A 24301-nucleotide genomic window follows, 5' to 3' on the forward strand; every position below is an offset into this window, starting at 1 on the left:
CAACTGTGGCGGTGCTCAGGGCTTCCTTCATTGTGTCAGTAGTTTGGTTTCCACTACTGTCAGTCATGCAATTCCCGGGTGAAGACTCAGGAATACCATCGCACTCAGACATAGAACGATTCTTCATTGCTATTTCCATAACATTTTTGTTTTCCCAGTCAGGGCTATTAGCCCAGAGGTGAACTCCTGAGTCTGAAGGACTGGTGGACCACTGTTCATCTTGCCTTTACCCTTTGACCTGTTTGACATGGGTGACCCTACCAAGACCCAAAGTAGAAAGCGCTGAATCCAGCCAATAGAGCTCTCCGGGTCATTGAAGTATGCAAGACAGCCAGCAAACCACAGCAAATTAGTGGTCCTCCCGGAGGGAAGCAATTCTTACCAATTAATTAAAGATTAAGCACTTGACAACCAAGGGATAAGAACATATGGTTTTGAAATAACATTGCTAATGATACAAGAACTATCAGTATTGTTGTACAAAGGTAAAAGTAACTTCTTCCACTATATGTGTACATGCATCCAGAAGATGCTGCCAGTGATCTATGCTCCTCCACAGGATGCAATATTCTTCTTAAACTCAGCCAACATAGAATCAAAGCTGTGTACTCTTACTGTTAAAGTAGAAAGCCACAACAGTGTGCCTGCTAAACCTTTATGAGCAGCCTTCTTTGTGTTCAGCAGTGACTGACATCTCTTTACTGTATATAGTAAAATCTGAGCCAATATGTTTTTCATAATCAATCACTGTCTTCATTGAACTGTTGGCAGAAATTCCTCCTTCCATTTTACTCAGACTGCTGCATCAATGAGCCTTTGTTGTACAAACTGTTTCATGAAAAAGCTGGTCAAAACAAACATCCTGAACCACAAGATTTTTTAAAAATCTATCATACAGATTCTTTTAATTCCACATTAGACATGATAGCATTACCATACACACTCCCCAACACATGAAATTCATGAATAGGAGAGCTGTTTAAGCATTCATCTGTGTGATCTCTTTAGTTTCTTGGTTCATTTTAACACCGTGAAAGAAGCCTTTGAGATCACATGATCTTGGGCAATTAGACAACTTTATGTAACAGTGAATGATTATGTTCAAACTTTACAGAATACATCACAATGTTGACCCGGGGATTCAATATAGTATATTGGGATTGATTTAACATTAATATTAACTTATCAATAGGGTTTCAAATAGCTTGACAATTACCTTGTACACTTAGGGGCCAACGTAATAGGTACCTCTTGTCCCTAATAAAGTCACCACTAAGTGTATGTTCGTGGTCTTCTGCTGTTGTAGCCCATCCACTTAAAAGTTCAATGTGTTGTGCATTCAGAGGTGCTCTTCTGCACACCACCGTTGTAATGCATGGTTATTTGAGTTACTGTCACCTTCCCGTTAGAATAGAAAGATAGATATACTTTATTGATCCCGAGGGAAATTGGGTTTCGTTATAGCCGCACCAACCAAGAATAGAGCATAAATATAGCAATACAAAAACCATAAACAATCAAACAACAAAATGCAAACTATGCCAGATGGAAAATAAGTCCAGGACCAGTCTATTGGCCCAGGGTGTCTGACCCTCCACGGGAGGAGCTGCACGTTCGATGGCCACAGGCAGGAACAACCTCCCGTGCCGCCCAGTGTTGTATCTCGGTGGAATGTGGCCGAAGTCCAACAGTAAAAAGTTCAATATCCGGTCTAAAAACACGTTCCTCGATCATAATATGACCCAGATTGCATCATCTGTTGTTAACCAGAACAGTAAGCACCCAACTCCTTTATGCTTACCGCTGTCCGTGCATTTCCGGTCAGCCGGAACGGTCTGGAAGCCGTCCGTGGAGAAGTTTTGATCGGGTATGTCCTTGTGCAGCCCCGTTCCAGTGAAGCACATAACACTGCACTCCCGAAATGTTCTCTGACGCCTGGCTAGCGCCGTCAACTCGTCCATTTTATTACCCACCAAACTCATCTTCTCCATAAGTCTCTGTTGTCTCGACCCGGTCCTCTTTCCTCAACTTTGTGATCCCCCTCTGCATCCTCTGTGTGTTTTCCTCCAGATTTCAGCAGGGGTGTCCGCCGCTCTGCTCGCTAAACCGGCCGGCATTAGCACAAGCAGCTGGTCCCTGGAATGAACAATGCAACCATGATTCTGTCCCGCGTGTCGGGATGTAAATGAACGAGTCTGACCATTCTCCTCTGATCTCTCTCATTGACAAGGCATTTTTGTCCACAGAACAGCCACTCAATGGATTTTTTTTTTGTTTTTCACATCAATCTCTGTAAACTCTAGAGACTGCTATCTGCGAAAACCATAGGAGATCAGCATTTTTCTGAGATAATCTAACAGTCCTGGTCTGGCACAAACAATTATTCCAAGGTCAAAGTCACTTGGACCACATTACTTCCCTATTCCGAAGATTGGTCTGAACAGCAACAGAACCTCTTGACCATGTCTGCATGCTTTTATGTATTGAGTTGCTGCCTCATGATTGTCTGATTAGATATTTTCATTAAACAGCAGGTGTACCTAATAAAGTGGCCACTGATTGTAGATTCTTGTTTTGCAAGTGAAACGATGAAACATGGTAATTAGTGCAATGGTTTACTGAAATAACCTCCTATGACTTGTACGATTCTGCCAATAAAATGTTTTGGAATATTCATGGAACTGTGAAGGAGGTGCCATCTGCAGTGTGATTAAAAAGTGCCAAATTAGGTGATGGTATGACTGTATCATATACTGTCATTCTTAGTTTGAATTTGGTAACAATCAAAGGTAAAATGTTTACCGAGGCACCAGTCCCAGTCCATTTCAAGATTTCAGAAAGATAGCAAGTGCTACCATTCTAATTGTAGCCCCGCCCGGCCACCCTCAGGGTCGCTCGGCTCGCTGTCGTCTAGGGAAACGGCCCTTGGCCCCGGCAAACTGGGTAATAGTTTGTGTGGATGCTGTGTGAGGTACCCCACCCCACCCAAATAACAGACAATACACCAGATGCAATTAAATGATATACAGTTTATAGATATTACTGGAACTATATAATTAATAGAGCATAAAATATAAAAGGAAAATAAAAGGCGCCACACTTATCAAAGTTCAATCTCTTCGTGCACAAAACCCGTTGGAGCTCAAGGACCTTCTTCTTCACCCTGCGACCTCCTCGGACCACCTCGACCGGCCGCCTGGGACCAACAACGGTGGTCGACCAGACGCTCTACACGAGTCCGTCTCCGTCTCCTCGCCGAACGTCCTGCTCGGGGTCCGACCCCGTTAGCGGACTCACAGCACCTCGTCCATCCTCTGTCTCGCTCTCCCGCCTTCTGCCCCAAAACTCCGCACATACAGTATCTTCAAATACACCAAAACCATAACAACTATCCCAATTGGTTAATAGAAGGCTGCTATCTCAATTCAAGTAAAACAAACTGCTAGCGCAAACTCTCTTCAGCGTTAAAGCACAACAAAGCTGCATTCCCCAGATTAACATAACAAAGTTGCCGTTTTAATTAGCCTCCGCAGTAACATAAAAATCGAAACCCTCTTACACTATCCCCCCACCAAATAAAGTCATGTCCTCATGACTTCTAAATAACTCGCCACCCAGTCCTACAGACACACAACACACACATACACAGATACACACAGTGACAGTGCTCCCCAAACAGTGGACCTTACTCCCGTCCCATGGGCGCTAAATAGGCCAACCTATCTGGGAGCTTCTTAACCCTTTGAGACCTCCGTACCCCCTCACCTAAACCCAAAAGGCTCAGACACTACTAGGGATACCTTGGGCCTGCTTGCCAACTCCTCTGTCACTCAGGCCACCACTACAGCTCGGAGCCCCCAGTCCCGTGTCCGGGGCCCTGCCTCTCCTCCTTCCTAATCCTGCCGTAACTCAGACTGCCCACAGCTAGCTCTCCCCACTACACCTGACTCAGTGGGAGAAGGGCTAAAGGTCTCTTCCTCAATCACGGGGAAGGTAGCGAAAGGCAGCATGTACCACATGTGCAGCATATCATCCTTCGAATCTGTATTCGTCCTCATTCCCTCGATTGGTAGCTGCTGTTTGAGTTTCTCCAAACTGAAACATTTAGCCGGGGCTACCCCTTCAGCCTCCTGCAGTCGAGACGTCAGCTTCTTCGGGGACTCCTTCAACTCTCGCCACAGCCTCAGCAGTTCTGACTCAGGGTTCCTGGCCATCTCAATCTGGGACGCAGTTACCCCACCAGCTTCTTCCACCCTGACCTGAAAAGCAGCAGTTAAAGTATGTTCAGCCTCCGGTTGTTTCTTCCTGAGGGCGTCTTCCAGGTCAACTTTCAGTTTTTCCACTTCATTTAAACTCGCGATAGTCACCTTCAGATTCCTTTCAAGCGTCTGCCTCCCTTTTCCGAGATCTGTCCTCCATTTCTTCACCTCCTCGGGAGTGTAGTCAAACTCCCCTCCCTGGGCTCTTGGTTTTCTGTTGACCTTAGTCAGAACACTTCCTTGATCTTACCCAACTTGTAAATCTTCCAATCTGTTCTTAATGGACGTCTTGAGTTTCTGCTGATTCCTTCGAAGGTGGGTCATTGTTTCTTCTCGATGGATTAATTCATCAGTACATGACCGCAGTGCGGTGCAAATCCCCTCTCTTCCCTGTGTCTCATTCAGATTGACGACCTGGGTTTCCATCCCCCGGTCCACCATCGTCTGTCCCAACACCAGGAAGTTCAACTGGTATGTTGGGTCATTTTCCTCACATTGCACCAAACTCCTCCGGCCAAAAACTCCTCCACATTTGACACTTCGCTTCGGTCGCCCGGGCTCAGCCACTCGCCTCGCCTCATAGTTCCCCCAGGCGAATCCAAGCTCTAGGCAGTCATCCACATACGTCAAAACTCCACACACCTTCACTTCCCCCATGGTCTTCCTCATGCCCCACGGGAAGGATGCAGGGACTCCGGCTATGCACTTGGGCATCTTTTCGGATCGGAAGAATCCTAGGGAACTAGTAAAGGCCATCTTCAGCTCAACAGCCGCACTCCTCAGGATCTGGCAACATCCACTCCTCAGTTGCAGCACATTAAACCATATTGCATCATCCCCACACATGCTGCCTTCATCTTCCACGCCGCTAGGGTACATTTGCCGTGACCTCTCTCTCACTGAGGTGTCTTCAGTGGTCAACTCCCCTCCCTCGTGGTGGTTCGGAGCATCTACTAAGAGGGTCTCACCCTCAGCTACTTTCCCCAAGCCGTACCACCGCTGGGTCTCGTTTAAATTCGGTACTGGCTCAAGGCTGCTACACACATCCTCAGAAGCAACTCAACATGCTGGGTGCCCAGACAATGCCCACATGAACTCCAGGGTCATTAACCAATCATCATCTTCTGGATAACTACTGCCACTAGTACCCAAAGTCTCCGGTGCCCTTGCGGTTGTCAAGGATAAATGCTTCAGACACCGGTTGTAAAACAAACTGTACAACAACTTGACCTGTGCCCAGGGGTCGAGGATAGCTTTAGCATCGCTTCCCTCTATCCATAGTGACACCCTGGGGTGTGGCCCCTCTAAGCCTTCAGGAATAGGGTCTTTTCCTTTTGGAAGTTCATTGGTACGTTGCTGGGAATGTACTTCCCCAGAGACCCCAAGCCGTTCCCCCACTGGGCCTCCACTAAGTTTCCCGACACCTCTCTGATCAGCTGAACAACTGAGGGAGGGGCTGATCCCCTGAAATGATCCCCCTGGCACTGCAAGCAATTTAGCCGCCCTCCTAGCCAGAGAAGACACACTGAAAACTTTTCCCCCTCTTTCAAATAACTGACAGCTGTCACTACGGTGTAAGTGAGCCTGACAGCTCTAACACCGTCACCAGCCCGCCTACTTAAACTTTCAACCAATCCCTGTCGCTGTCCCTCAACCGAGCACTGCCACTCATCTAACAACTGAGAGATCTGCTCCGCCCACGTCTCACACGTCTCCGCCCCTCTTGGGGTGGACACTATCCCAAGTGCCAGGCGGAGCCTGCCAGAGCTAGAACATTTATTCGCAGACTCTACCTCCAAATCAGACCACTCTTTCTTCTCTCTCCCAACCGCATGGACAGCCCCAAGTTCCACCTCCAACTCGTCAATGCCAGCCTGAACTCGAACAAAGACCGCACCCACAATGCATACAGCAATCACCGGCAAATAACCCACAGAGACCCACATTACAGATTTAAACAGGGCACCCACACAGCATACCAGCAGACTCAATCCCGGACGAGCCCCCACAACGTAGCCCCCCCGGCCACCCTCAGGGTCGCTCGGCTCGCTGTCGTCTAGGGAAACAGCCTCGGACCCGGCAAACTGGGTAATAGTTTGTGTGGATGCTGTGTGAGGTACCCCACCCCACCCAAGTAACAGACAATACACCAGATGCAATTAAAGGATATACAATTTATAGATATTACTGGAACTATATAATTAAAAGAGAATAAAATATAAAAGGAAAATAAAAGGCGCCACACTTATCAAAGTTCAATCTCTTCATGCACAAAAAACCCGTTGGAGCTCAAGGACCTTCTTCTTCACCCTGCGACCCCCCCCCCCCCCCCAGACCACCTCGACCGGCCGCCTGGGACCAACAATGGTGGTCGACCAGACGCTCCACACGAGTCCGTCTCTGACTCCTCGCCGAACGTCCTGCTCAGGATCTGACCCCATTAGCAGACTCACAGCACCTCGTCCATCCTCTGTCTCGCTCTCCCGCCTTCTGCCCCAAAACCCCGCGCATACAGTATCTTCAAATACACCAAAACCATAACAACTATCCCAATTGGTTAATAGAAGGCTGCTATCTCAATTCAAAGTAAAACAAACTGCTCGCGCAAACTCTCTTCAGCGTTAAAGCACAACAAAGCCGCATTCCCCAGATTAACATAACAAAGTTGCCGTTTTAATTAGCCTCCGCAGTAACATAAAAATCGAAACCCCCTTACACAAGAATGCAGAATGAGATAATCACCTGTAGTGCAGAGCAGACAATTTATAGGAGACCACATGTTTTGTAAGCCTAATCCCTTTAAATGCAATGCTGCAGAAAAGAAGTTGATTTGTTTGTTTGATAATGTTTAAATTAGTTGAAAATAATACAGTTAAAACTCATTTTAAATGATTTCATTTGCAATCCTAATAAATCCAGTAAACTAAATAGATAATAGAAAGAGCACAATTTAATCTGGCCAAAATTGTGGCTCTGAGTACACTTGTACTAATTATTCTGCCATAGTAAACAAAAGCAAGGTCAATGTACTTTAATCACTGAGTGCAGGCAATTGGAATACTATTGTGGGAAAGAAAAAAATTTAGATTGCCTTGTGCCTTTAGCACTAGTTTATTGTCATATGGAATAATGAAGAATTCCACAATTGCACTGATGCCTTGCTTTACAGAGAGGACTATCACTTATTGCATTTTCAGATTTACAGACACTTAAGAGGCTGAGAGACTGGTCAGTGGTTATGTTTACTACTCTCAGTTCTCAGAGCCAATAAGGGAGATGACTGCACTGGGCACTGATATTCTCACATATGTTTCACACTTATAATCAAAACAGATTTCACTAATCTCCACCCCTTTCCTGCACCTCTACCTCATATTGCAGTTACTTCTGTCCCTGCATTTATCAGCTATGCCAGGATTAAACTATTTTAAATATCTTGGGAAATGGGATGAGGTTTGCCATGCCACTTGTTCAGATTTTAGAAAGTGGACGTGATGATGAAATACTGGCTGAAATGGCAGATATATGCACTCATTTTGTCTATAGCTATATTTTAATTCTCTGATTCAGAACGAGAATTTACAATGCATATTTATAATTTTTCATATAAAATTACATCTTTCTGGGTTATGATTAATAATATATATTTGGTATATTCCAGGTAATAACCGACAAGAAAGATAATGTCAAGTTTCAACTTCACGGGAAAGGTGTGGATGAAGAACCAAAGGGCATTTTCAAAATCAATGATCAGTCTGGACAAATCATTGTCACCCGGACATTGGATCGTGAGGCTATGGATATGTATATTGTAAGTATTTTTGTACAATTTAGATCTTCCTTGAACTGAACCTCAAAAACCAGAATTTATTAATGCACACATCATGCATGCTCATACATTGGAAAGATTCGGTAAATATCAATTAAGTTGTTTATATCTACTTGATTTTCTTGTATCAACACTGCAGATCTCCAAGTAGAGCTGTTCATCCAACTAAATACTTACAGCCCATTATGCCGCTGGGATTTAGGGCAGCAATGAAAGTCCTCCATCCTTGATATTCAAGGTTTCCTTCATCATGTCAGTTACTTCCTCTTGGTTTGTAACTCCTGTCAGTCATGCAAGTCCTGGGTGGAGACTCAGGAATACCACTGCACTGATGTAGAAGGATTCTTCATTGCTGTTTCCATAACAATTTTGTTTTACCAGTCAGGGTTGTTAGTCCCAAGCTGTACTCCTGAACCTGAAGGACAGATGGATCACTCTTAGTCTGGCCCCTACCTTTGATCTGTTTGGCATGGGTGACCCTACCAAGAACCAAAGCATAAAGCTCTGACTCCAGCCAGCATAGCTCCACAGGTCATTGAGCAATGCAAACCTTCAAAGCAGGGCAAAGTTGTGGTCCTCTTGGAAGTCATCAACTCAGCTGTAGTAAAAATTTACCTCTGTATAGGCAGCTACATTTGTGCACTAATATTTTACATTCAGGTTAACTTTAACCCGACAGTTCTGACAGGAAAAGAATGGATGTGTGCTTATGATGATAGAGAAAGGAATTTGTTCTCCAATCTTTCATCCATTAAAATTGTCTATGTTTGAACTTGAACCAAAGAGTAAGAGAAATGTGCTCAAATGCCATAAATGACCAGGACAGACTTTGAAAAGCAACAAATTTGAACGTTTTTCCAGCAAAATGCTGAGTTGATTATTAAGCAATTACTGCTGCTCATTTTCAACAGCACAGTACTGGTGTGTTAACATTGCCAAGGGATTCACAATAAGCCGGATCATAACAAAATATTCTGAATTGGTAATTATTCTGATTCCTCCTTGTTGCTGACCATGTTTGATGATTTCTAGTGGTAATATGACCTTGAGCATTCAGGAATGCAGAAAATGGCATGACATTTCAAAAGGAAGGATATTGCAAGGTGCAGGATCTAATGATACCATTTGGCATTTAGTGCTGAATTCAATCAACATTTCAGTAACCTGTACAGGGGCAGATTTTACAGGCTTGGATACTGTTAATATCCATGGATATAATATCCTGCAAGCACAATGGCCAGATTTCAAATGTGTGCCTGTGACAGGTGCCAAAGAGCATGTGTTCATAAAGTCTATCATACAGCGCATTCACCACAGGAGTTACTTTCCTTGTGTGAGCAGAACTAACAAAGTCCAGGAACTTTGCCAGCACTCATTAGCACAAAAGTCTGCTTTAAAATATACAATTTGCATTTTAATTCCAGTTCCCTGATTTTTCTCTTCAAAGCAGCAAGAACAGATGCATATCTATGATTATGGAAATGATTCCCACCCCAAGGTTTTGATGAGATATTTTTGAGATATTGGAATGCCTTTTGTCCTACACACTTTATTGTAAACACAAAAGGTTCATATTGTTGGTATAATTTTGTTTCAGCATTGGATGAAAAATACATTGTCAGACTTTTTGCATAAATTGCTTAATTTGTGACAGATTACAAACACCAGCATAGCAGCTAAATGACCAGAGTAATTAGAAGGTACAGTGATATACTTCGCAACAGGAAACCAGCTCAAACAAACAATGATTGTTACTCCACTGTGAAGTGAGGCACAATTTCATTCTAGTTGTAAACTTGTTCCCTTTCTGCTCTCTCCAGTCCTGTATATAAGAGCACTGTTATTATCTCCAGTATGTTCCCACACTTTCACATAAACATTATTACTTTTGTCCTTTATTTTACTATCACACCATCTGTTCAAGTACTATTTCAAAATAGATCACAAGGTCTCAATGCTGTAACCTCTTAGAGTGGAAACGATTGGGTAATCAAGCCTGGTGGCCACTCTAACTCAGAGGGAATTAGATGTGTGCATAATTCGTTGCAGCTTTTCTCTACCCATTGGAGAAGTTACATTGAGAAACTGGTGAAACGTCATCATTTTTTGAGCTTTAAAATGAAGTTGTTTGCTGATCTTGATTTTGTCTGTTGTAAGATAGATTGATTGTCTGTGATTTGTTTTATAGCCTGGAGAAAAGTACACGTTCAGGACAACAAACACTTTTGCGGGTTTTAATTCCTTTATCTGTTTTAGACGTTTTAGTGCCGGAAGAGGGTCTCAAAACAAAATGAACGAATTTACAACCAATTCCTGCCGTTACAATCTCAGTTTAACTTTCGATCCACACCCTTGTGTATTGACGAATTGCGTATGCAGTATAAAAATACATAAAGCAAACCCCACAAAACTAATACGGTAATGGCAATTCTGAAGGAACATAATACAAACAACTTTAGAATCCCACCAACCCTGTATCTTATACATAGCAGCTAAAATGTAAGTGAATACATCTCATCTAAAACGTCTACTCCCTTTTAGTATGCACATGCTAAGCTTCCGAACAGAGACTAAACATCCACGTTACCACAATCAGTTATGATACAATAAAGTTAGACAAACAGTACACTTTGTCACAACTTTTACAAGGTATTGCCTGGTAGTTAAATTACAGGAAGACTGACTTATTTGGCCGGTAAGGAACTTTGCACAAGCCACGCTATCCAGCGCTGATGCCTTCACTCGTGAAAATCTAAAGCATCCACATGTAAAACATGTCAAATTACTGATATTCCCAATTCGCCAACAAGCATAAGCAAATTCACATGGATATCGTCAATTAATACTTACCTTTCCTCGCCATGCCCAGTATCTCTGGGAGGAACTTAATCCCAAAGCCCCACCAGCTTCTTCTGCAGAAAACAAAAATGGTCTCCCCACTATCCCGCGCATGCGTAATGACATCACTGTCTCCACTTAAAGGCACAGACAACTATTCTAGCATTACCAGGATGGATGCCTAAGTACAATTTTAACGATAATGAATAAGATTCGACAGTCACCGGTTACATTCTCCCCTGCATTCAAGTAATCGTCCTCGATTACTCGCTCACTACAAGGGTACTTTTAACCTCCTTAACTGCTTCTCTATAGAGAACTGAACTGAATCTAGCCAGTATCTCAGACACTGCTGCTGGACTTATGGAGGCCTCAGCAAGGACTGACCTTGGTTCGCGATGTGGGTTAGGGTGCTGTCCAGCATTTACTCGTTTACTCCTGCAGGGTGCTGCCACAGGAGGGAACCGACCTCTGCCCTTGTATTAGCAGTCGTCGGCTCCCCAGTCTCAGTTCCAGAAGGTGTCATATTTTCGGAAGATATGATGTCTAGGCTAGGCTCAAGACTCTACACCTTGTTCTGACATATCTTCTACCAATATCACACCATTTTCTGAATCCTCAGAATCTGATTCATGCCCCAGGGGTGAGCTGGCCTGAGTTACTGGAGTTTGCAGTCTCCTTTGGGTAGCTGGAGTGGGATGGTTCTCACAGGGCCTGATGTCTACCCTGTTCACCCTCTTTGCTAGGCCCACCCTCCAAAGGTTCCACAGTGTATGTGTTGGCCAGTACCTCTACCACCCTGTAGACAGTTGAGTTCCAAGCACCCTGGATCTTATTACGGCCTAATGCTCTGTTCCTCAGGTAAACCAGTGCATTCACGTCAACTTTGGGACAATAAACTTTGTCCTCCTGCCAGGCAATGCATTCTGCCACCTTCTGTTCAGAGTATTCTTTTGCTCTGGCATATGCATCCCTCAATCAGCTCTGGTGTACAGCTAGCCAGTTATGTTTCCGGTCCACAGTCTGTTCTTGCTCAAGCCAAGCATCCACGGGCAAGTAGGGTTCCACCACAAATAACAGATAGTAAGGTGAATACCTGGTGGTTGTGTGAGGTGTCGCACTGTACGCATGCACCAACTGGGGCAGATGTTCTGGCCATCTGCACTTCTTTTCTGGAGGCAACGTACATAACAAATCATGCATTGTCCTGTTGAAACGCTCACACTGTGCGTTTCCAATAGGATGATGAGGTGTGGTATGGCTTTTCTTTACCCCGTATAGTTTGCAAAGCTCAACTATGACCTCACTTTTGAAGTTACGGCCCTGGTCAGAATGCAATCTCTCAGGAACACTGTACTTTATGAACCATTCCCTCAAGAGCACCCTTGCTGAGCTATCCATCTTGATGCCGAGTCAGAAATGCTTGGGTGAACTTAGTGAAAACGTCCGTGACCACTAAGACATTCTCACGCCCGTCAGTTGCCGGCTCCAACACAGTGAAATCTACCGCTACAACTTCAAGCAGCCTAGAAGCCAGAAATGACTTCATGGGGGGACGGATCCTAGGTTGCGGCATCTTAGTTAGCACACAACATGGACAATTTTTGATCCACCGTGCCACATCCTCATGTATTCCCACCCAAAAACATCAGCTTCTCATCAACTGCAGAGTATGTTCTGTGCCTTGATGGCCCATAGAGTCATGTACATACTCTTTAACACTTTGCTCCTCAAGCTGTTGGGTACTAGAAGCTGTTAACACTCCCCAAGCTTCTCATCCTCAACTAGCCTATATAGTAACCCTTTATGCTCCCTGGTACTGTCCCAATGCTTTAAAAGAGACAATACAGATTTAGGCAGCGTTTTCCACTCCTGGCCACTCAGCTTTCTTTTCTGATCCCATAAGTCTCTTAGGACACCTAACACAGGGTCTTGCTGCTGAAAAGTACGTAAGTCCCCATTAGAATAACCTGGGAGCGTTGGAGTGTTCCCTTGCGTTGGACCACTTACACCACTAGTACCAGCTTTCCAGTCTCGAATTTGCTTAACCCTACAGCTGTTAAGACCAGCGGTAACCAGTGCCGGGTCAAGAGCAGTGCCACGATTGATCAAACTACAGATTACCACAGATCCATCAAACCCCACATCCTCTGAGACAGGGTCAGGCTCCCCTGCAAATGGCTGCCTTGAGAGTGCATCAGCCATGGTCTTGCTCCAACCCAGACGATACTGGACACCGAAGTCAAACACTGACAGCTGTGAGATCCATCTCTGCTCAACTGCTCCCAACTTGGCAGTTTTCAAGTGGGATAGGGGGTTATTGTCAGTGATTACAGTGAATTTGGAACCCAACAAATATCCACGAAACTTCTCTACTACAGCCCACTTAAATGCAAGCAGCTCCAATTTCATGCTGCTATAATTCCTGTCATTCTTTTCGGCATTCCTTGATGGCGTCTTGCATATGCCTCTTCCTGCTGTTGGTATAACACAGCCCCTAGCCCATGATTGCTGGCATCGGTCTCCACTATAAAGGGCTGGAAGAAATCGGCAAAGCCAAGGATGGCGGAGCTGGTCAGTTTCTCTTTGAGCAAGTCAAAGGCAGTTTAACATTCTCCCGTCCAAGACTGTTTTAACAGCTGGTTTGTTTTACTTGGACTCCCTACATTAGTACACAAATTCACTACATCATGCAGTGGACCTGCAACTGATACTTCAAGCTCCACAACTGGACATGTTCCTATGGCGCGTTGCAGCAACTGGTCACGGGATAGCTGTACATTATCTGTATCTATGAGGTTCAGCCGAATTGCCCGACTCCCAACCTCTTGAGGGCAGGAGGATGCAGACTCCTCTTCCCTTGCACCCCGCTTCCGTGGGCAATTCTTGGCCAAATGCCCTCCCACCTGACACTTGAAACATATTGGTTGCCCATCTTCTGTGAACCTAGGCTGTAACTTATGTCTATTGCTAGTAGTGCATGTAAAATCTCTCTGTACAGTGAGATCTTTCGCTGCTTGAGTCAATTCACAAAGGGCTTTGCCCTGCTCTGCAACCACTGTAAGGACGTCATCTAGTGTGACAGACTCAGATTCCTGAGCTTTAAGAATCGAGCACTGTGCCTGGCCACTGCTACACTTTGACTTTCCAGACCTTGTATTTCCCAGGAGCTCTTCTATGAGCCACAGATGAACGTCTTCTCCCATTTATATCATTGAGGACTCAGAGTGGTCCCCCATGAATCTGTGGAGCTCCCTTCTGAGGGAAGGATCCCGGATCCCCTCTATAAATTGATCTCTTAGCACCACCCTCTCATTGGTCACGGCATCAGGGGAGTGCTTCAGTAGCAAGTTAAGAGCTTGGGCTAGAGCATGTGAAAACTCTCTTACATCTTCACCCTCATGCTGTTTGCGACTGTAGAAGGTATGCAACAGCTGGAGTGCATTACACTTGTCTCTAAAAGCTTCCCTGAGGTAGATGAACAAGTCATCGGCGGGGTCTTCCCCAGCATCTCTGCGCATACGTGCTTCCTCTAAGGCTGCACCCTGAGCAGGGACATAACAAAGTCATACTGATCCTGGTCAGACTGATTTCTACCATCAAGTGCACGTTGTATTTCTTCAATAAAATCATCAACAGACCTCCCATCTTTCTCAACATCCCCCGTAAATGGAACAATCTGTCTTTCCCTTGGGACATATACATAGGACCTTTTGCTTAATTTATCTATGGTTGCCTTGGCTTTATCATATCTACTATACAATTCCTTAATTTGTTCACTCAAATCTAGTTTAACTGGTGTGTCCTCTGAGTGTAACATAGTAAAAGCTCAAGTCTTTAAAGTTTTCACAACAAGCCTGAAAAAGGAGTTGCTGCCGTCCTTTGCTGCAAACGCGATGGCTTCATGGCCCACAGTTCCCTGGATCTACGTCTCTGTTCTGTGTCCTGATGTCAGTCGCTGATGTCCCAGCCCATTCCGAGGCGCTACCGCGCTCTCCACGCGGCAACAGACACTCCTTCCTTCTGCCCGACGGGAACAGCGGTCCTGGTCCTAGTCTTCACCACTACCGTATTGGGTATTGTATATTATACTGCATACAACAATCAGAGACCCCCCCAAACTGGCTTGAAATTAATCCCACTCCTGGTACCAAATTTTGTAGCCTGTGGAAAAGTACACACTCAGGACAACAAATACTTTTTCGGGTTTTAATTCCTTTATCTGGTTTAGATGTTTTAGTGCCGGAAGAGGGTCTCAAAACAAAATGAATGAATTTACAACCAGTTCCTACCATTACAATCTCAGTTTGACTTTTGATCCGCACCCTTGTGTATTGACAAATTGCGTATGCAGTATAAAAATACATAAAGCAAACCATACAAAACTAATACAGCAATGGCAATTCTGAAGGAACACAATACAAACAACTTTAGAATCCCAGCAACCCTGTACCTTATACATAGCAGCGAAAATGTAAGTGAATACATCTCACCTAAGACGTCTACTACTTTTTAGTATGCACATACTAAGCTTCGGAACAAAGACTAAACATTCACGTTACGCTATTACAGGCACAATCAGTCATGATACAATAAGGTTAGACAAACGGTACACTTTTGCACAACGTTTACAAGGTATTGCCTGGTAGTTAAATTACAGGAAGACTGACCTACTCGGCCGGTAAGGAACTTTGCACAAGCCACGCTATCTAGTGCCGATGCCTTCACTTGTAAAAATCTAAAGCATCTACATGTAAAACATGTCAAATTACTGATATTCTCAATTTGCTAACAAGCATAAACGAATTCACATGGATATCGTCAATTAATACTTACCTTTCCTCACCACGTCCAGTATCTCCGGGAGGAAATTAATCCTAAAGCCACACCAGCTTCTGCAGAAAACAAAAATGGTCTCCCCACTATCCCACGCTTGCGTAATGACATCACTGTCTCCACTTAAAGGCACAGACGACTATTCTAGCTTTATCCAGATGGATGCCTAACTACACTTTTAACGATAATGAATAAGATTCGATGGTCACCTGGTTACATTTGTATTCACTGTCTCACCTCCAATTTGCTGGCTGATGTAAAGCCGTCAACATTGTGGCTTAAAGTTCCATGGTTCTGTTTTACTTGCATTTAAAAATAACTTGTTTGGCAGGTACAATGCCAAATGAAAAATCAGAGTAGAGTTAATCAGCCTTTCTGCAGTACCTTTCATTAAATTGTCTGTAGATGAGTTTTGGAGACTGGGAAACTAATTTCAAATGAAATGCAAAGATATGAGGGATGGTGAAGACAGCAAGTTTTTGTGATCCGGAACCACTGTCTCCTCTAAGCTGTATGGGTCCATGGCCACACAGTAACTGAAATGCTCCCGTGCACATAGCCATTGTTGCCACACAGCTGGAATTTTCTTTCAAATAATGTTAACATAATTTTGAAATCTATGTTAATATAATTGTGAAATACCCTGTAATTAGTTTTGTTAATGAATATAATCCATAAATTTTCTAAATAATAAATGTACCACAACCTTTACCTTGAAACATTTTAGAGCTTCAATGTGTTTACATTGTCAGTGTTTCAAATTACAACACTGTCACAAATTGTAACAATAATCACAGAATGGAAGTTAGTTGCTCATTGTTAAAAAACCAACAGCCCACTGAACATAAGTGCCCTCTGGTCATACTATTTTACTTTTGCGATTGTGCCTGTCGGTAGTTCTGACTGCCTGACATTGTTTACTTGTTGTGAGTTGTGGTGTGTGTTTGTTTGAAGTGCATTTTGCAAAAAATAAACATTTAAAGCACTATGTAGTTTTCAGGCCATGTAAAAAATTCCTGGTCAGAGCAATGGTTGGCCTGCACAGCTGTAAAACTAAATAAATAAAATTAGATGGAATGTTGTCTGGAACTCACTGTAAAAGGGATGAAATCAGGATTTTTTTTCAAAAGGAAATTAGGCAAGTGCTTGATGGAAGGTAATGTACAGGGCCACCAGTGAAAATAAACTGGTGATGTGACAGAATAGATTGTTGTAGGAGTCAGTATGAATGTTAATTTTCTGTAGCACGTTGATACTTACAGTGAGAAGGTATAGGAGCACTACGTCCCACACCACCTGGTTCAAGAGCGGTTATTACTTTACAACCATCAAAATCCTGAAACAACATGGATAACTTCACTCATCTCAACTCTGAATTGATTCCACAAGCTACTCTGCATCTCATATTCTCAGTGATATTTATATGATTTATTTTGCATAGTTTGTCATCTTTTGCATATTGGTTGCTTGTCAGTCTTTATGTATAGTTCTTAATAAATTCTACTATATTTCATTATTTTCCTGTACGTGCCTGCAAGAAAATGAATCTCAAAGAACATATATTGTGACATACTGTATACATACTTTGATAGTAAATTTACTTTGATTTTTGACTTTGACAATCACTCGGCGAATTTTACACCCTACTTCCTGATACTCTTTCTAAAGTAGTGGTTTCCAACCTTTTTTTATGCCAGGGATCCTTACAATTAACCGAGGTGTCTGTGGACTCAAAGTTGGGAACACCTGTTACCTTCTCCTGTAGGAAAGCACTAAATTCCTCTTGTGAGCATCTTTGTAACTAGGTGTAAATAGATGTAAATTTAAATTTGAAACAAGCTGCTACCTGTTTCTTCCCCCTCCCCTTTTATTTTGCTAGATTTACGTTACTAACTCTCCAAGGGTTATGCATTACTGAGAGGTAGGAGATGTTCTTGAAGCAAAGCTGCCAATTAAATGAGCTTTTCCACCTCTGTAACTTACAAAGCAGGATGTTGAAAGGCAACCTTAATTGGCAAATGGCAGATGGCTGACGCTTGCACACATCTGGCCAGGAGAGGGGCATTGTGTCTCAAATATTACTACAGAGATTTACATTATCCTTCCATGTGACTCCCATTTCCCTCTCCCCCACTAACACTCTGCATCCCCGTCTCCCTCAGAACCCACTGTCAGCTCCTGGGCCCTCAGAGGCTCCATCTTCCTCTCACCCCAACCCTCCCCTCTCCGCTGACATTACCAGCATTCCTCCCCCTTCCCCCCTCTGATCCCGGCTCTCATCCGTGCCGGGTCTTTACCATCCCGTCCGACCTTCCACTCTCTGAGACAGAGCGCTCTGTCCTCAGTAACGGCCTTACCTTTATTCCCCTTTGCCCACACCTCAGCGAGTTCCGCATACGCCATGACGCTGAACCCTTCTTCCGCCGGCTCCGTCTTCGAGCCCACTTCTTCAGCAAGGACTCTTCCACCCTCACCGATGATCCCTTCTCCCATCTTCAACCCTCCTCTTCTTCATGGATACCCTGCTCTGATCTTCTGCCTGCTCTGGATCTCTTTATCGCTAATTGCCGACGGGATATCAACTGTCTTGACTTCACCACACCTTGTTCTAATTCCAACCTCACTCCTTCCGAACGCTCTGCTCTCCACTCCCTCCGCACTAATCCTAACCTAACTATAAAACCCGCCGATAAATGGGGTGCTGTTGTCGTCTGGCCTACTGACCTCTACTTTGCCGAGGCACAGCGCCACATCGCGGATACCTCCTCTTATTTACCCCTCTATCATGACCCCACTAAGGAGCACCAGGCCATTGTCTCCCACACCATCACCAACTTTATCAGCTCAGGGGATCTCCCATCCACTGCTACCAACTTTACAGTTCCCACACCTTGCACTTCCTGTTTCTACCTCCTACCCAAGGTCCACAAACCTGCCTCTCCTGGCAGACCCACTGTTTCAGCTTGCTCCTTCCCCACCGAACTCATTTCTGCATACCTCGAAACGGTTTTGTCCCCCTTGTTCAATCCCTTCCTACCTATGTTCATGACACTTCTCATGCTCTGAATCTGTTCAATGATTTTAAGTTCCCTGGCCCCCACCACTTTATTTTCACCATGGATGTTCAGTCCCTATATACCTCCATCCCCCACCAGGAAGGTCTCAAAGCTCTCCACTTCTTTTTGGATTCCAGACCTAACCAGTTCCCCTCTACCACCACTCTCCTCTGTCTAGCGGAATTAGTCCTTATTCTTAACAATTTCTCCTTTGGCTCCTCCCACTTCCTCCAAACTAAAGGTATAGCCATTGGCACCCGTATGGGTCCCAGCTACACCTGCCTTTTCATTGGCTTTGTGGAACAATTCATGTTCCAAGTCTATACTGGTATCTGTCCTCCTCTTTTCCTTCGCTACATCGACGAGTGCATTGACGCTGCTTCCTGCACGCATGCTGAGCTCATTGACTTCATTAACTTTGCCTCCAATTTTCACCCTGCCCTCAAGTTTACCTGGTCCATTTCTGACACCTCCTTCCCCTTTCTTGATCTTTCTGTCTACTATACGCCTATGGACTCTCACAGCTAACTGGACTATTCCTCTTCCCACTCTGTCTCTTGCAAAAATGCCATTCCCTTCTCGCAATTCCTCCGTCTCCACTGCATCTGCTCTCAGGATGAGGCTTTTCTTTCCAGGACGAAGAAGATGTCTTCCTTTTTTAAAGAAAGAGGCTTCCCTTCCTCCACCATCAACTCTGCTCTCAAACGCATCTTTCTCATTTCACGCACATCTGCTCTCACCCCATCCTCCCACCATCCCTCCAGGAATAGGGTTCCCCTTGGCCTCATCTACCACCCCACCAGCCTCTGGGTCCAACATATTATTCTCCGTAACTTCCGCCACCTCCAACGGGGTCCCACTACTAAGCACATCTTTCCCTCCCCTCTCCTGCTTTCTGCAGGGATCATTCCCTACGCGACTCCCTTGTCCATTCGTCCCCCCCATCCCTTCCCACTGATCTCCCTCCTGGCACTTATCCTTGTAAGCGGAACAAGTGCTACACATGCCCTTACACTTCCTCCCTCACCACCATTCAGTCCTTCCAGGTGAGGTGACACTTCACCTGTGAGTCGGCTGGGGTGATATACTGCATCCGGTTGTCCTGGTGTGGCCTTCTATATATTGGCGAGACCTGACGCAGGCTGGGAGACCATTTCGCTGAACACCTATGCTGTATCCACCAAAGAAAGCAAGATCTCCCAGTGGCCACACATTTTAATTCCACGTCCCATTCCCATTCTGATATGCCTATTCACGGCCTCCTCTACTGTCAAGATGAAGCCACACTCAGGTTGGAGGAACAACACCTTATATTCCGTTTGGGTAGCCTCCAGCCTGATGGCATGAATATTGACTTCTCTAACTTCCGTTTAATGCCCCTTGTTCCCTTCACTCCCCATCCCTTATTTGTTTATTTAATTTTTAAAATATTTTTTATTTTATCCCCCCTTTTGTTTTCTCCCTCTGTCCCTCTCACTATAATTCATTGCCTGCTTTCCACCCTCCGGGCTCCCCTCCCCACTTCTCTTTCTCCCCAGGCTTCTCGTCCCATGATCCTCTCCTTCTCCAGCCTGGTATCCCTTTTGCCAATCAACTTTCCAGCTCTTAGATCCACCCCTCCCCTCCTGTCTTCTCCTATCATTTCGGATCTCCCCCTCCCCTTCCCACTTTCAAGTTTCTTACTATCTCTCCTTTCAATTAGTCCTGACAAAGGGCCCCAGCCCGAAACGTCGACTGTACCTCTTCCTATAGATGCTACCTGGCCTGTTGTGTTCACCAGCATTTTTTGTGTGTGATGTCTCCATGGAATATTGTTTTGACTTAACTGATGAAATTCTTTAACCGATCTCATTTAGTTTAATTATGAAGTTCAACAATGAAAACTAGAGATAACAGAATCAGAAATTTCTGGAAAAATAACTGCATGTTCATTTGTATGTATAAAAACAATAAAAAAGCAACAAATTTAAGTGGAAGAAGAGGGGGACAATGAGTTGTGAATTGTAAAAGGAAAAAAATAGTCTGTAAAAAGAGTGTTAATCTTCTTGTGAGTTTCTAGAAGCCCTTGGATTCGCACAGACAATACACTTTATACCCTCCAGAAAGGTATTGTTGCTCTTTCATGGGTGATTGATGATCCTCAAGTACCAATCAACCTTGTAGAACCAGAAGGGCAATAATTGAAACTATTGAGTCTTAGTAAATTGATCCTGGAAGTTTACATTTTATATTTCATTTCAATTTCTTTTCCCTCTTTTTTTCTCTGCTTTCTGACACTGTTACCTAATTTAGTTCCTCATTGTTTATCCTTTGCTGTTTGAGATTTTCCTCAATTGAAACTTCACATGGTTCCTGCTTCAAGACCTGTTCCAGAGACTTGTGCTTAAAAAAATATAGACTGTACACTTTAATAGATCATATTTTCATCAATCGGATTTTAAACGGAAGTATATTCCGTTTCCCCAGTTGGATATGTTAAAAAAAATCATGGCACCATTTGGAAAAAGTAGTATTTTTGGTGTCCTTGTCAATATTAACTTTCATGTAGCATTACCAAACATTGTCTTATTGCTGACAAAAAAGGTAGATGCTGGAAATTGCAGCAGACAACAAGACTCAGCACATCAGGCAGAGGGAAGTGGGCAGTTGACATTTTGGTCAAGACCCTGCATCTGGACTGAATGATAAAGGGGAGGTAGCCAGCATAAAAAAGATAAGAGGAAGAGGTGAAGCATGAGCACCTCTTTAGACCACCTGGACAACACAAACACCTATGTCAGGATGCTGTTTATCAACAATAGCTCAGTATTTAATACCATCATTCCCACAATCCTGATTGAGAATTTGCAGAACCTGGGCCTCTGTACCCACCTCTGCAATTGGATCTTAACCGGAAGACCACAATCTGTGCAGATTGGTGATAAAATATCCTCCTTGCTGACAATCAACACTAGCACAACTCAGGGCTGTGTGCTTAGCCCATTGCTCTAATCTCTATATACCCACGACTATGTGGCTAGTCATAGCTCAAATACCATCTAAAAATTTGCTGACATTGTTGGTGGAAACTCAGGTTGTGAAGAGAGGGCATATAGGAGTCAGATATACCAACTGGTGGAGCAGTGCCAACCTGGCACTCAGTATTAATAAGACGAAAGAGCTGATTGTGGACTTCAAGAAGGGTAAGACAAAGGAACACATACCAATCCTCATAGAGGGTTCAGAAGTGGAGAGGGTGAGCAGTTTCAAGTTCCTGGGTGTCAAGATCTCTGAGGATCTAACCTGGTTCCTACATATTGATGTAGTTACAAAGAAGGCAAGACAGTGGCTATTCTTTATTAGGAGTTTGAAGAGATTTGGCATGTCAACAAATACACTCAAAACCTTCAATAGACGTACCATGCAGAGCAAGCATTCTGACAGGCTGCATCACTGTCTGGTATGGAGGGGCTACTGCACAGGACTGAAAGAAGCTGCAGAGGGTTTGTAAATCTAGTCAGCTCCATCTTGGGTACTAGCCTACAAAGTACCCAGGGCATCTTCAGGGAGCAGTGCCTCAGAAAGGCAGCATCCATTATTAAAGACCTCCAGCACCCAGAGTATGCCCTTTTCTCACTGTTACCATCAGGTGTGAGGTACAGAAGCCTGAAGGCACACACTCAGCAATTCAGGAACAGCTTCTTCCCCTCTGCCATCTAAATGGACATTGAACCCTTGGACACTACCTTACTTTTTTAATATACAGTATTTCAGGTTTTTGCACATTTTTAATCTATTCAACATACGTATACAGTAATTGATTTACTTGTTTATTTATTATTATTATTACTTTATTCTCTCTCTGCTAGATTATGTATTGCATTGAACTGCTGCTGCTCAGTTAACAAATTTCACGTCATATGCCGGTGATAATAGACCTGATTCTGAGCTGGCAAGCCATTGGTAGATCTAGGTGAAGAAGGCCGACAGGCAGATGAAGGAGGGAAGGGTGGAAATAATGCTAGGAGGATTAAGTGGAAGTGACAAGGGTTGAATATGATGTAATCTGAGTGAAGGAGAAGGTGGAGATGATTTTTTTTGCTCTTCATCTAGATATTATCTTGTTGTACTATATTGCTCTTCCAGTCCAAATGAAGGTTCTCTACCCAAAATGTTGACATCTACAGATGCTGCCTGACCAGCTGAATTCTTCCTGCAATTTACATTTGTATTTTTAATCTGCTTCACATTGTATCTTCATTATCTTGTTGCTACTTGCAGCAGTTTCTTCACTATCTATTGTTTGTTGCCTTTGCTATAGCCCAGCAGAGCAAAGTAATTAACTGGCTTTAAAGCAATTTACTAAAAGAAAACTACTGGGGGATGGCTGGGATTTATGTAAATGCAAATCACCATTTTCACTATCCTTTAATTCATTCCACTGTGGTTTCATGCTTTAAACATTAAGGACAAAGAAAGAATCGAAACTGAGCGGTCAGGAAATGTTCATTTCATGCTGGCCTGTTCAGCACATCTTGGTCCTCTACTCATTCTTCACCACTGAAGTGACATAAGCACTGCTAAGAAGGTCAGTATTCATTGTTCATCGCTAAAGATCATTGAGAAGCATTTGGTGTAGGATCCTGATGCCTTTATGATCCAAAGTTCTTTGGAACTCAAGTCTGAGGCATAAAACTTGTTGCTTATGGCTGTTTTGTTATGTGTTACAAGAGCAAAGGAAGGAGAAGGATGCTGAGAGAAACAAAGAAAAGAGCATCTCACAGCAGTGTAAAGGTACCAGAAACTCCATTGATAACAGTTAAACAATAAGATAGCCAGATTCAAGTAATGTGACACCCACCACGAAAACCAAGATGTTTTCAGAAAAATACTGAGGCAAGTGCACTGTAATTACTGGAAAATTTCTCTGAAAATTCACATGTGTATAGATGATTATATAAAAATACGAGCAAGCATAGGAAAGTTAAACTACCAGAAAAATAACAATTCTACAGCCCAATCCAATAGTAGTGAGCTACCTTCTTGACCCATTCCAATCTCTCAGGTGCTAATACTCTTCCAATACTTTTACACAGTGAGTTCTTGGCTTTAGATTAAAGATGATGACAATGACACATTCTAAGCCAGGATAAAGTGTGACCTGAAGATGCATCTCCACGTGCCTTTCCAGGCAGGCTCTGATTTTTGGACTTGTTTTCAAAGGATATAATAACAATGGGTTGCTAACTTTTCTGTGCTAATGAAGGATTATTCCTTACTATAATTATCTGTGATGACTACTGAAGCATGTGATGGTCAAGGTTTGCATAACATAATGCAAAAATATGCACATTTTCTAAAATGAATTCATGGCTCAAAGTTAAATGTCAGTACTGAAGGCAAATAAAAACAAACATTTCATTTCTCAATTAATTTGCCGTCATAAATCGCAAAACTAACTATGGTTTTATTCAGCTACATGCTGCGATAATTTAATTTGGCCA

General features: G+C 43.6%; 1 protein-coding gene across 1 annotated transcript in view; it reads left to right on the forward strand.

Annotated features, from left to right (window-relative positions):
- Window positions 1–24301, forward strand: part of cdh13 (cadherin 13, H-cadherin (heart)) — a 1220695-nt gene that overhangs the window by 524865 nt on the left and 671529 nt on the right. Inside the window, exon 5 of the mRNA XM_072279867.1 lies at window positions 7921–8070. Coding sequence (XP_072135968.1) covers window positions 7921–8070 — 150 coding nt within the window. The remainder of the gene's footprint in view (window positions 1–7920; window positions 8071–24301) is intronic.

The sequence above is a fragment of the Mobula birostris genome, chromosome 15, assembly GCF_030028105.1.
Source record: "Mobula birostris isolate sMobBir1 chromosome 15, sMobBir1.hap1, whole genome shotgun sequence".
Classification (NCBI taxonomy): Eukaryota; Metazoa; Chordata; class Chondrichthyes; order Myliobatiformes; family Myliobatidae; genus Mobula; species Mobula birostris.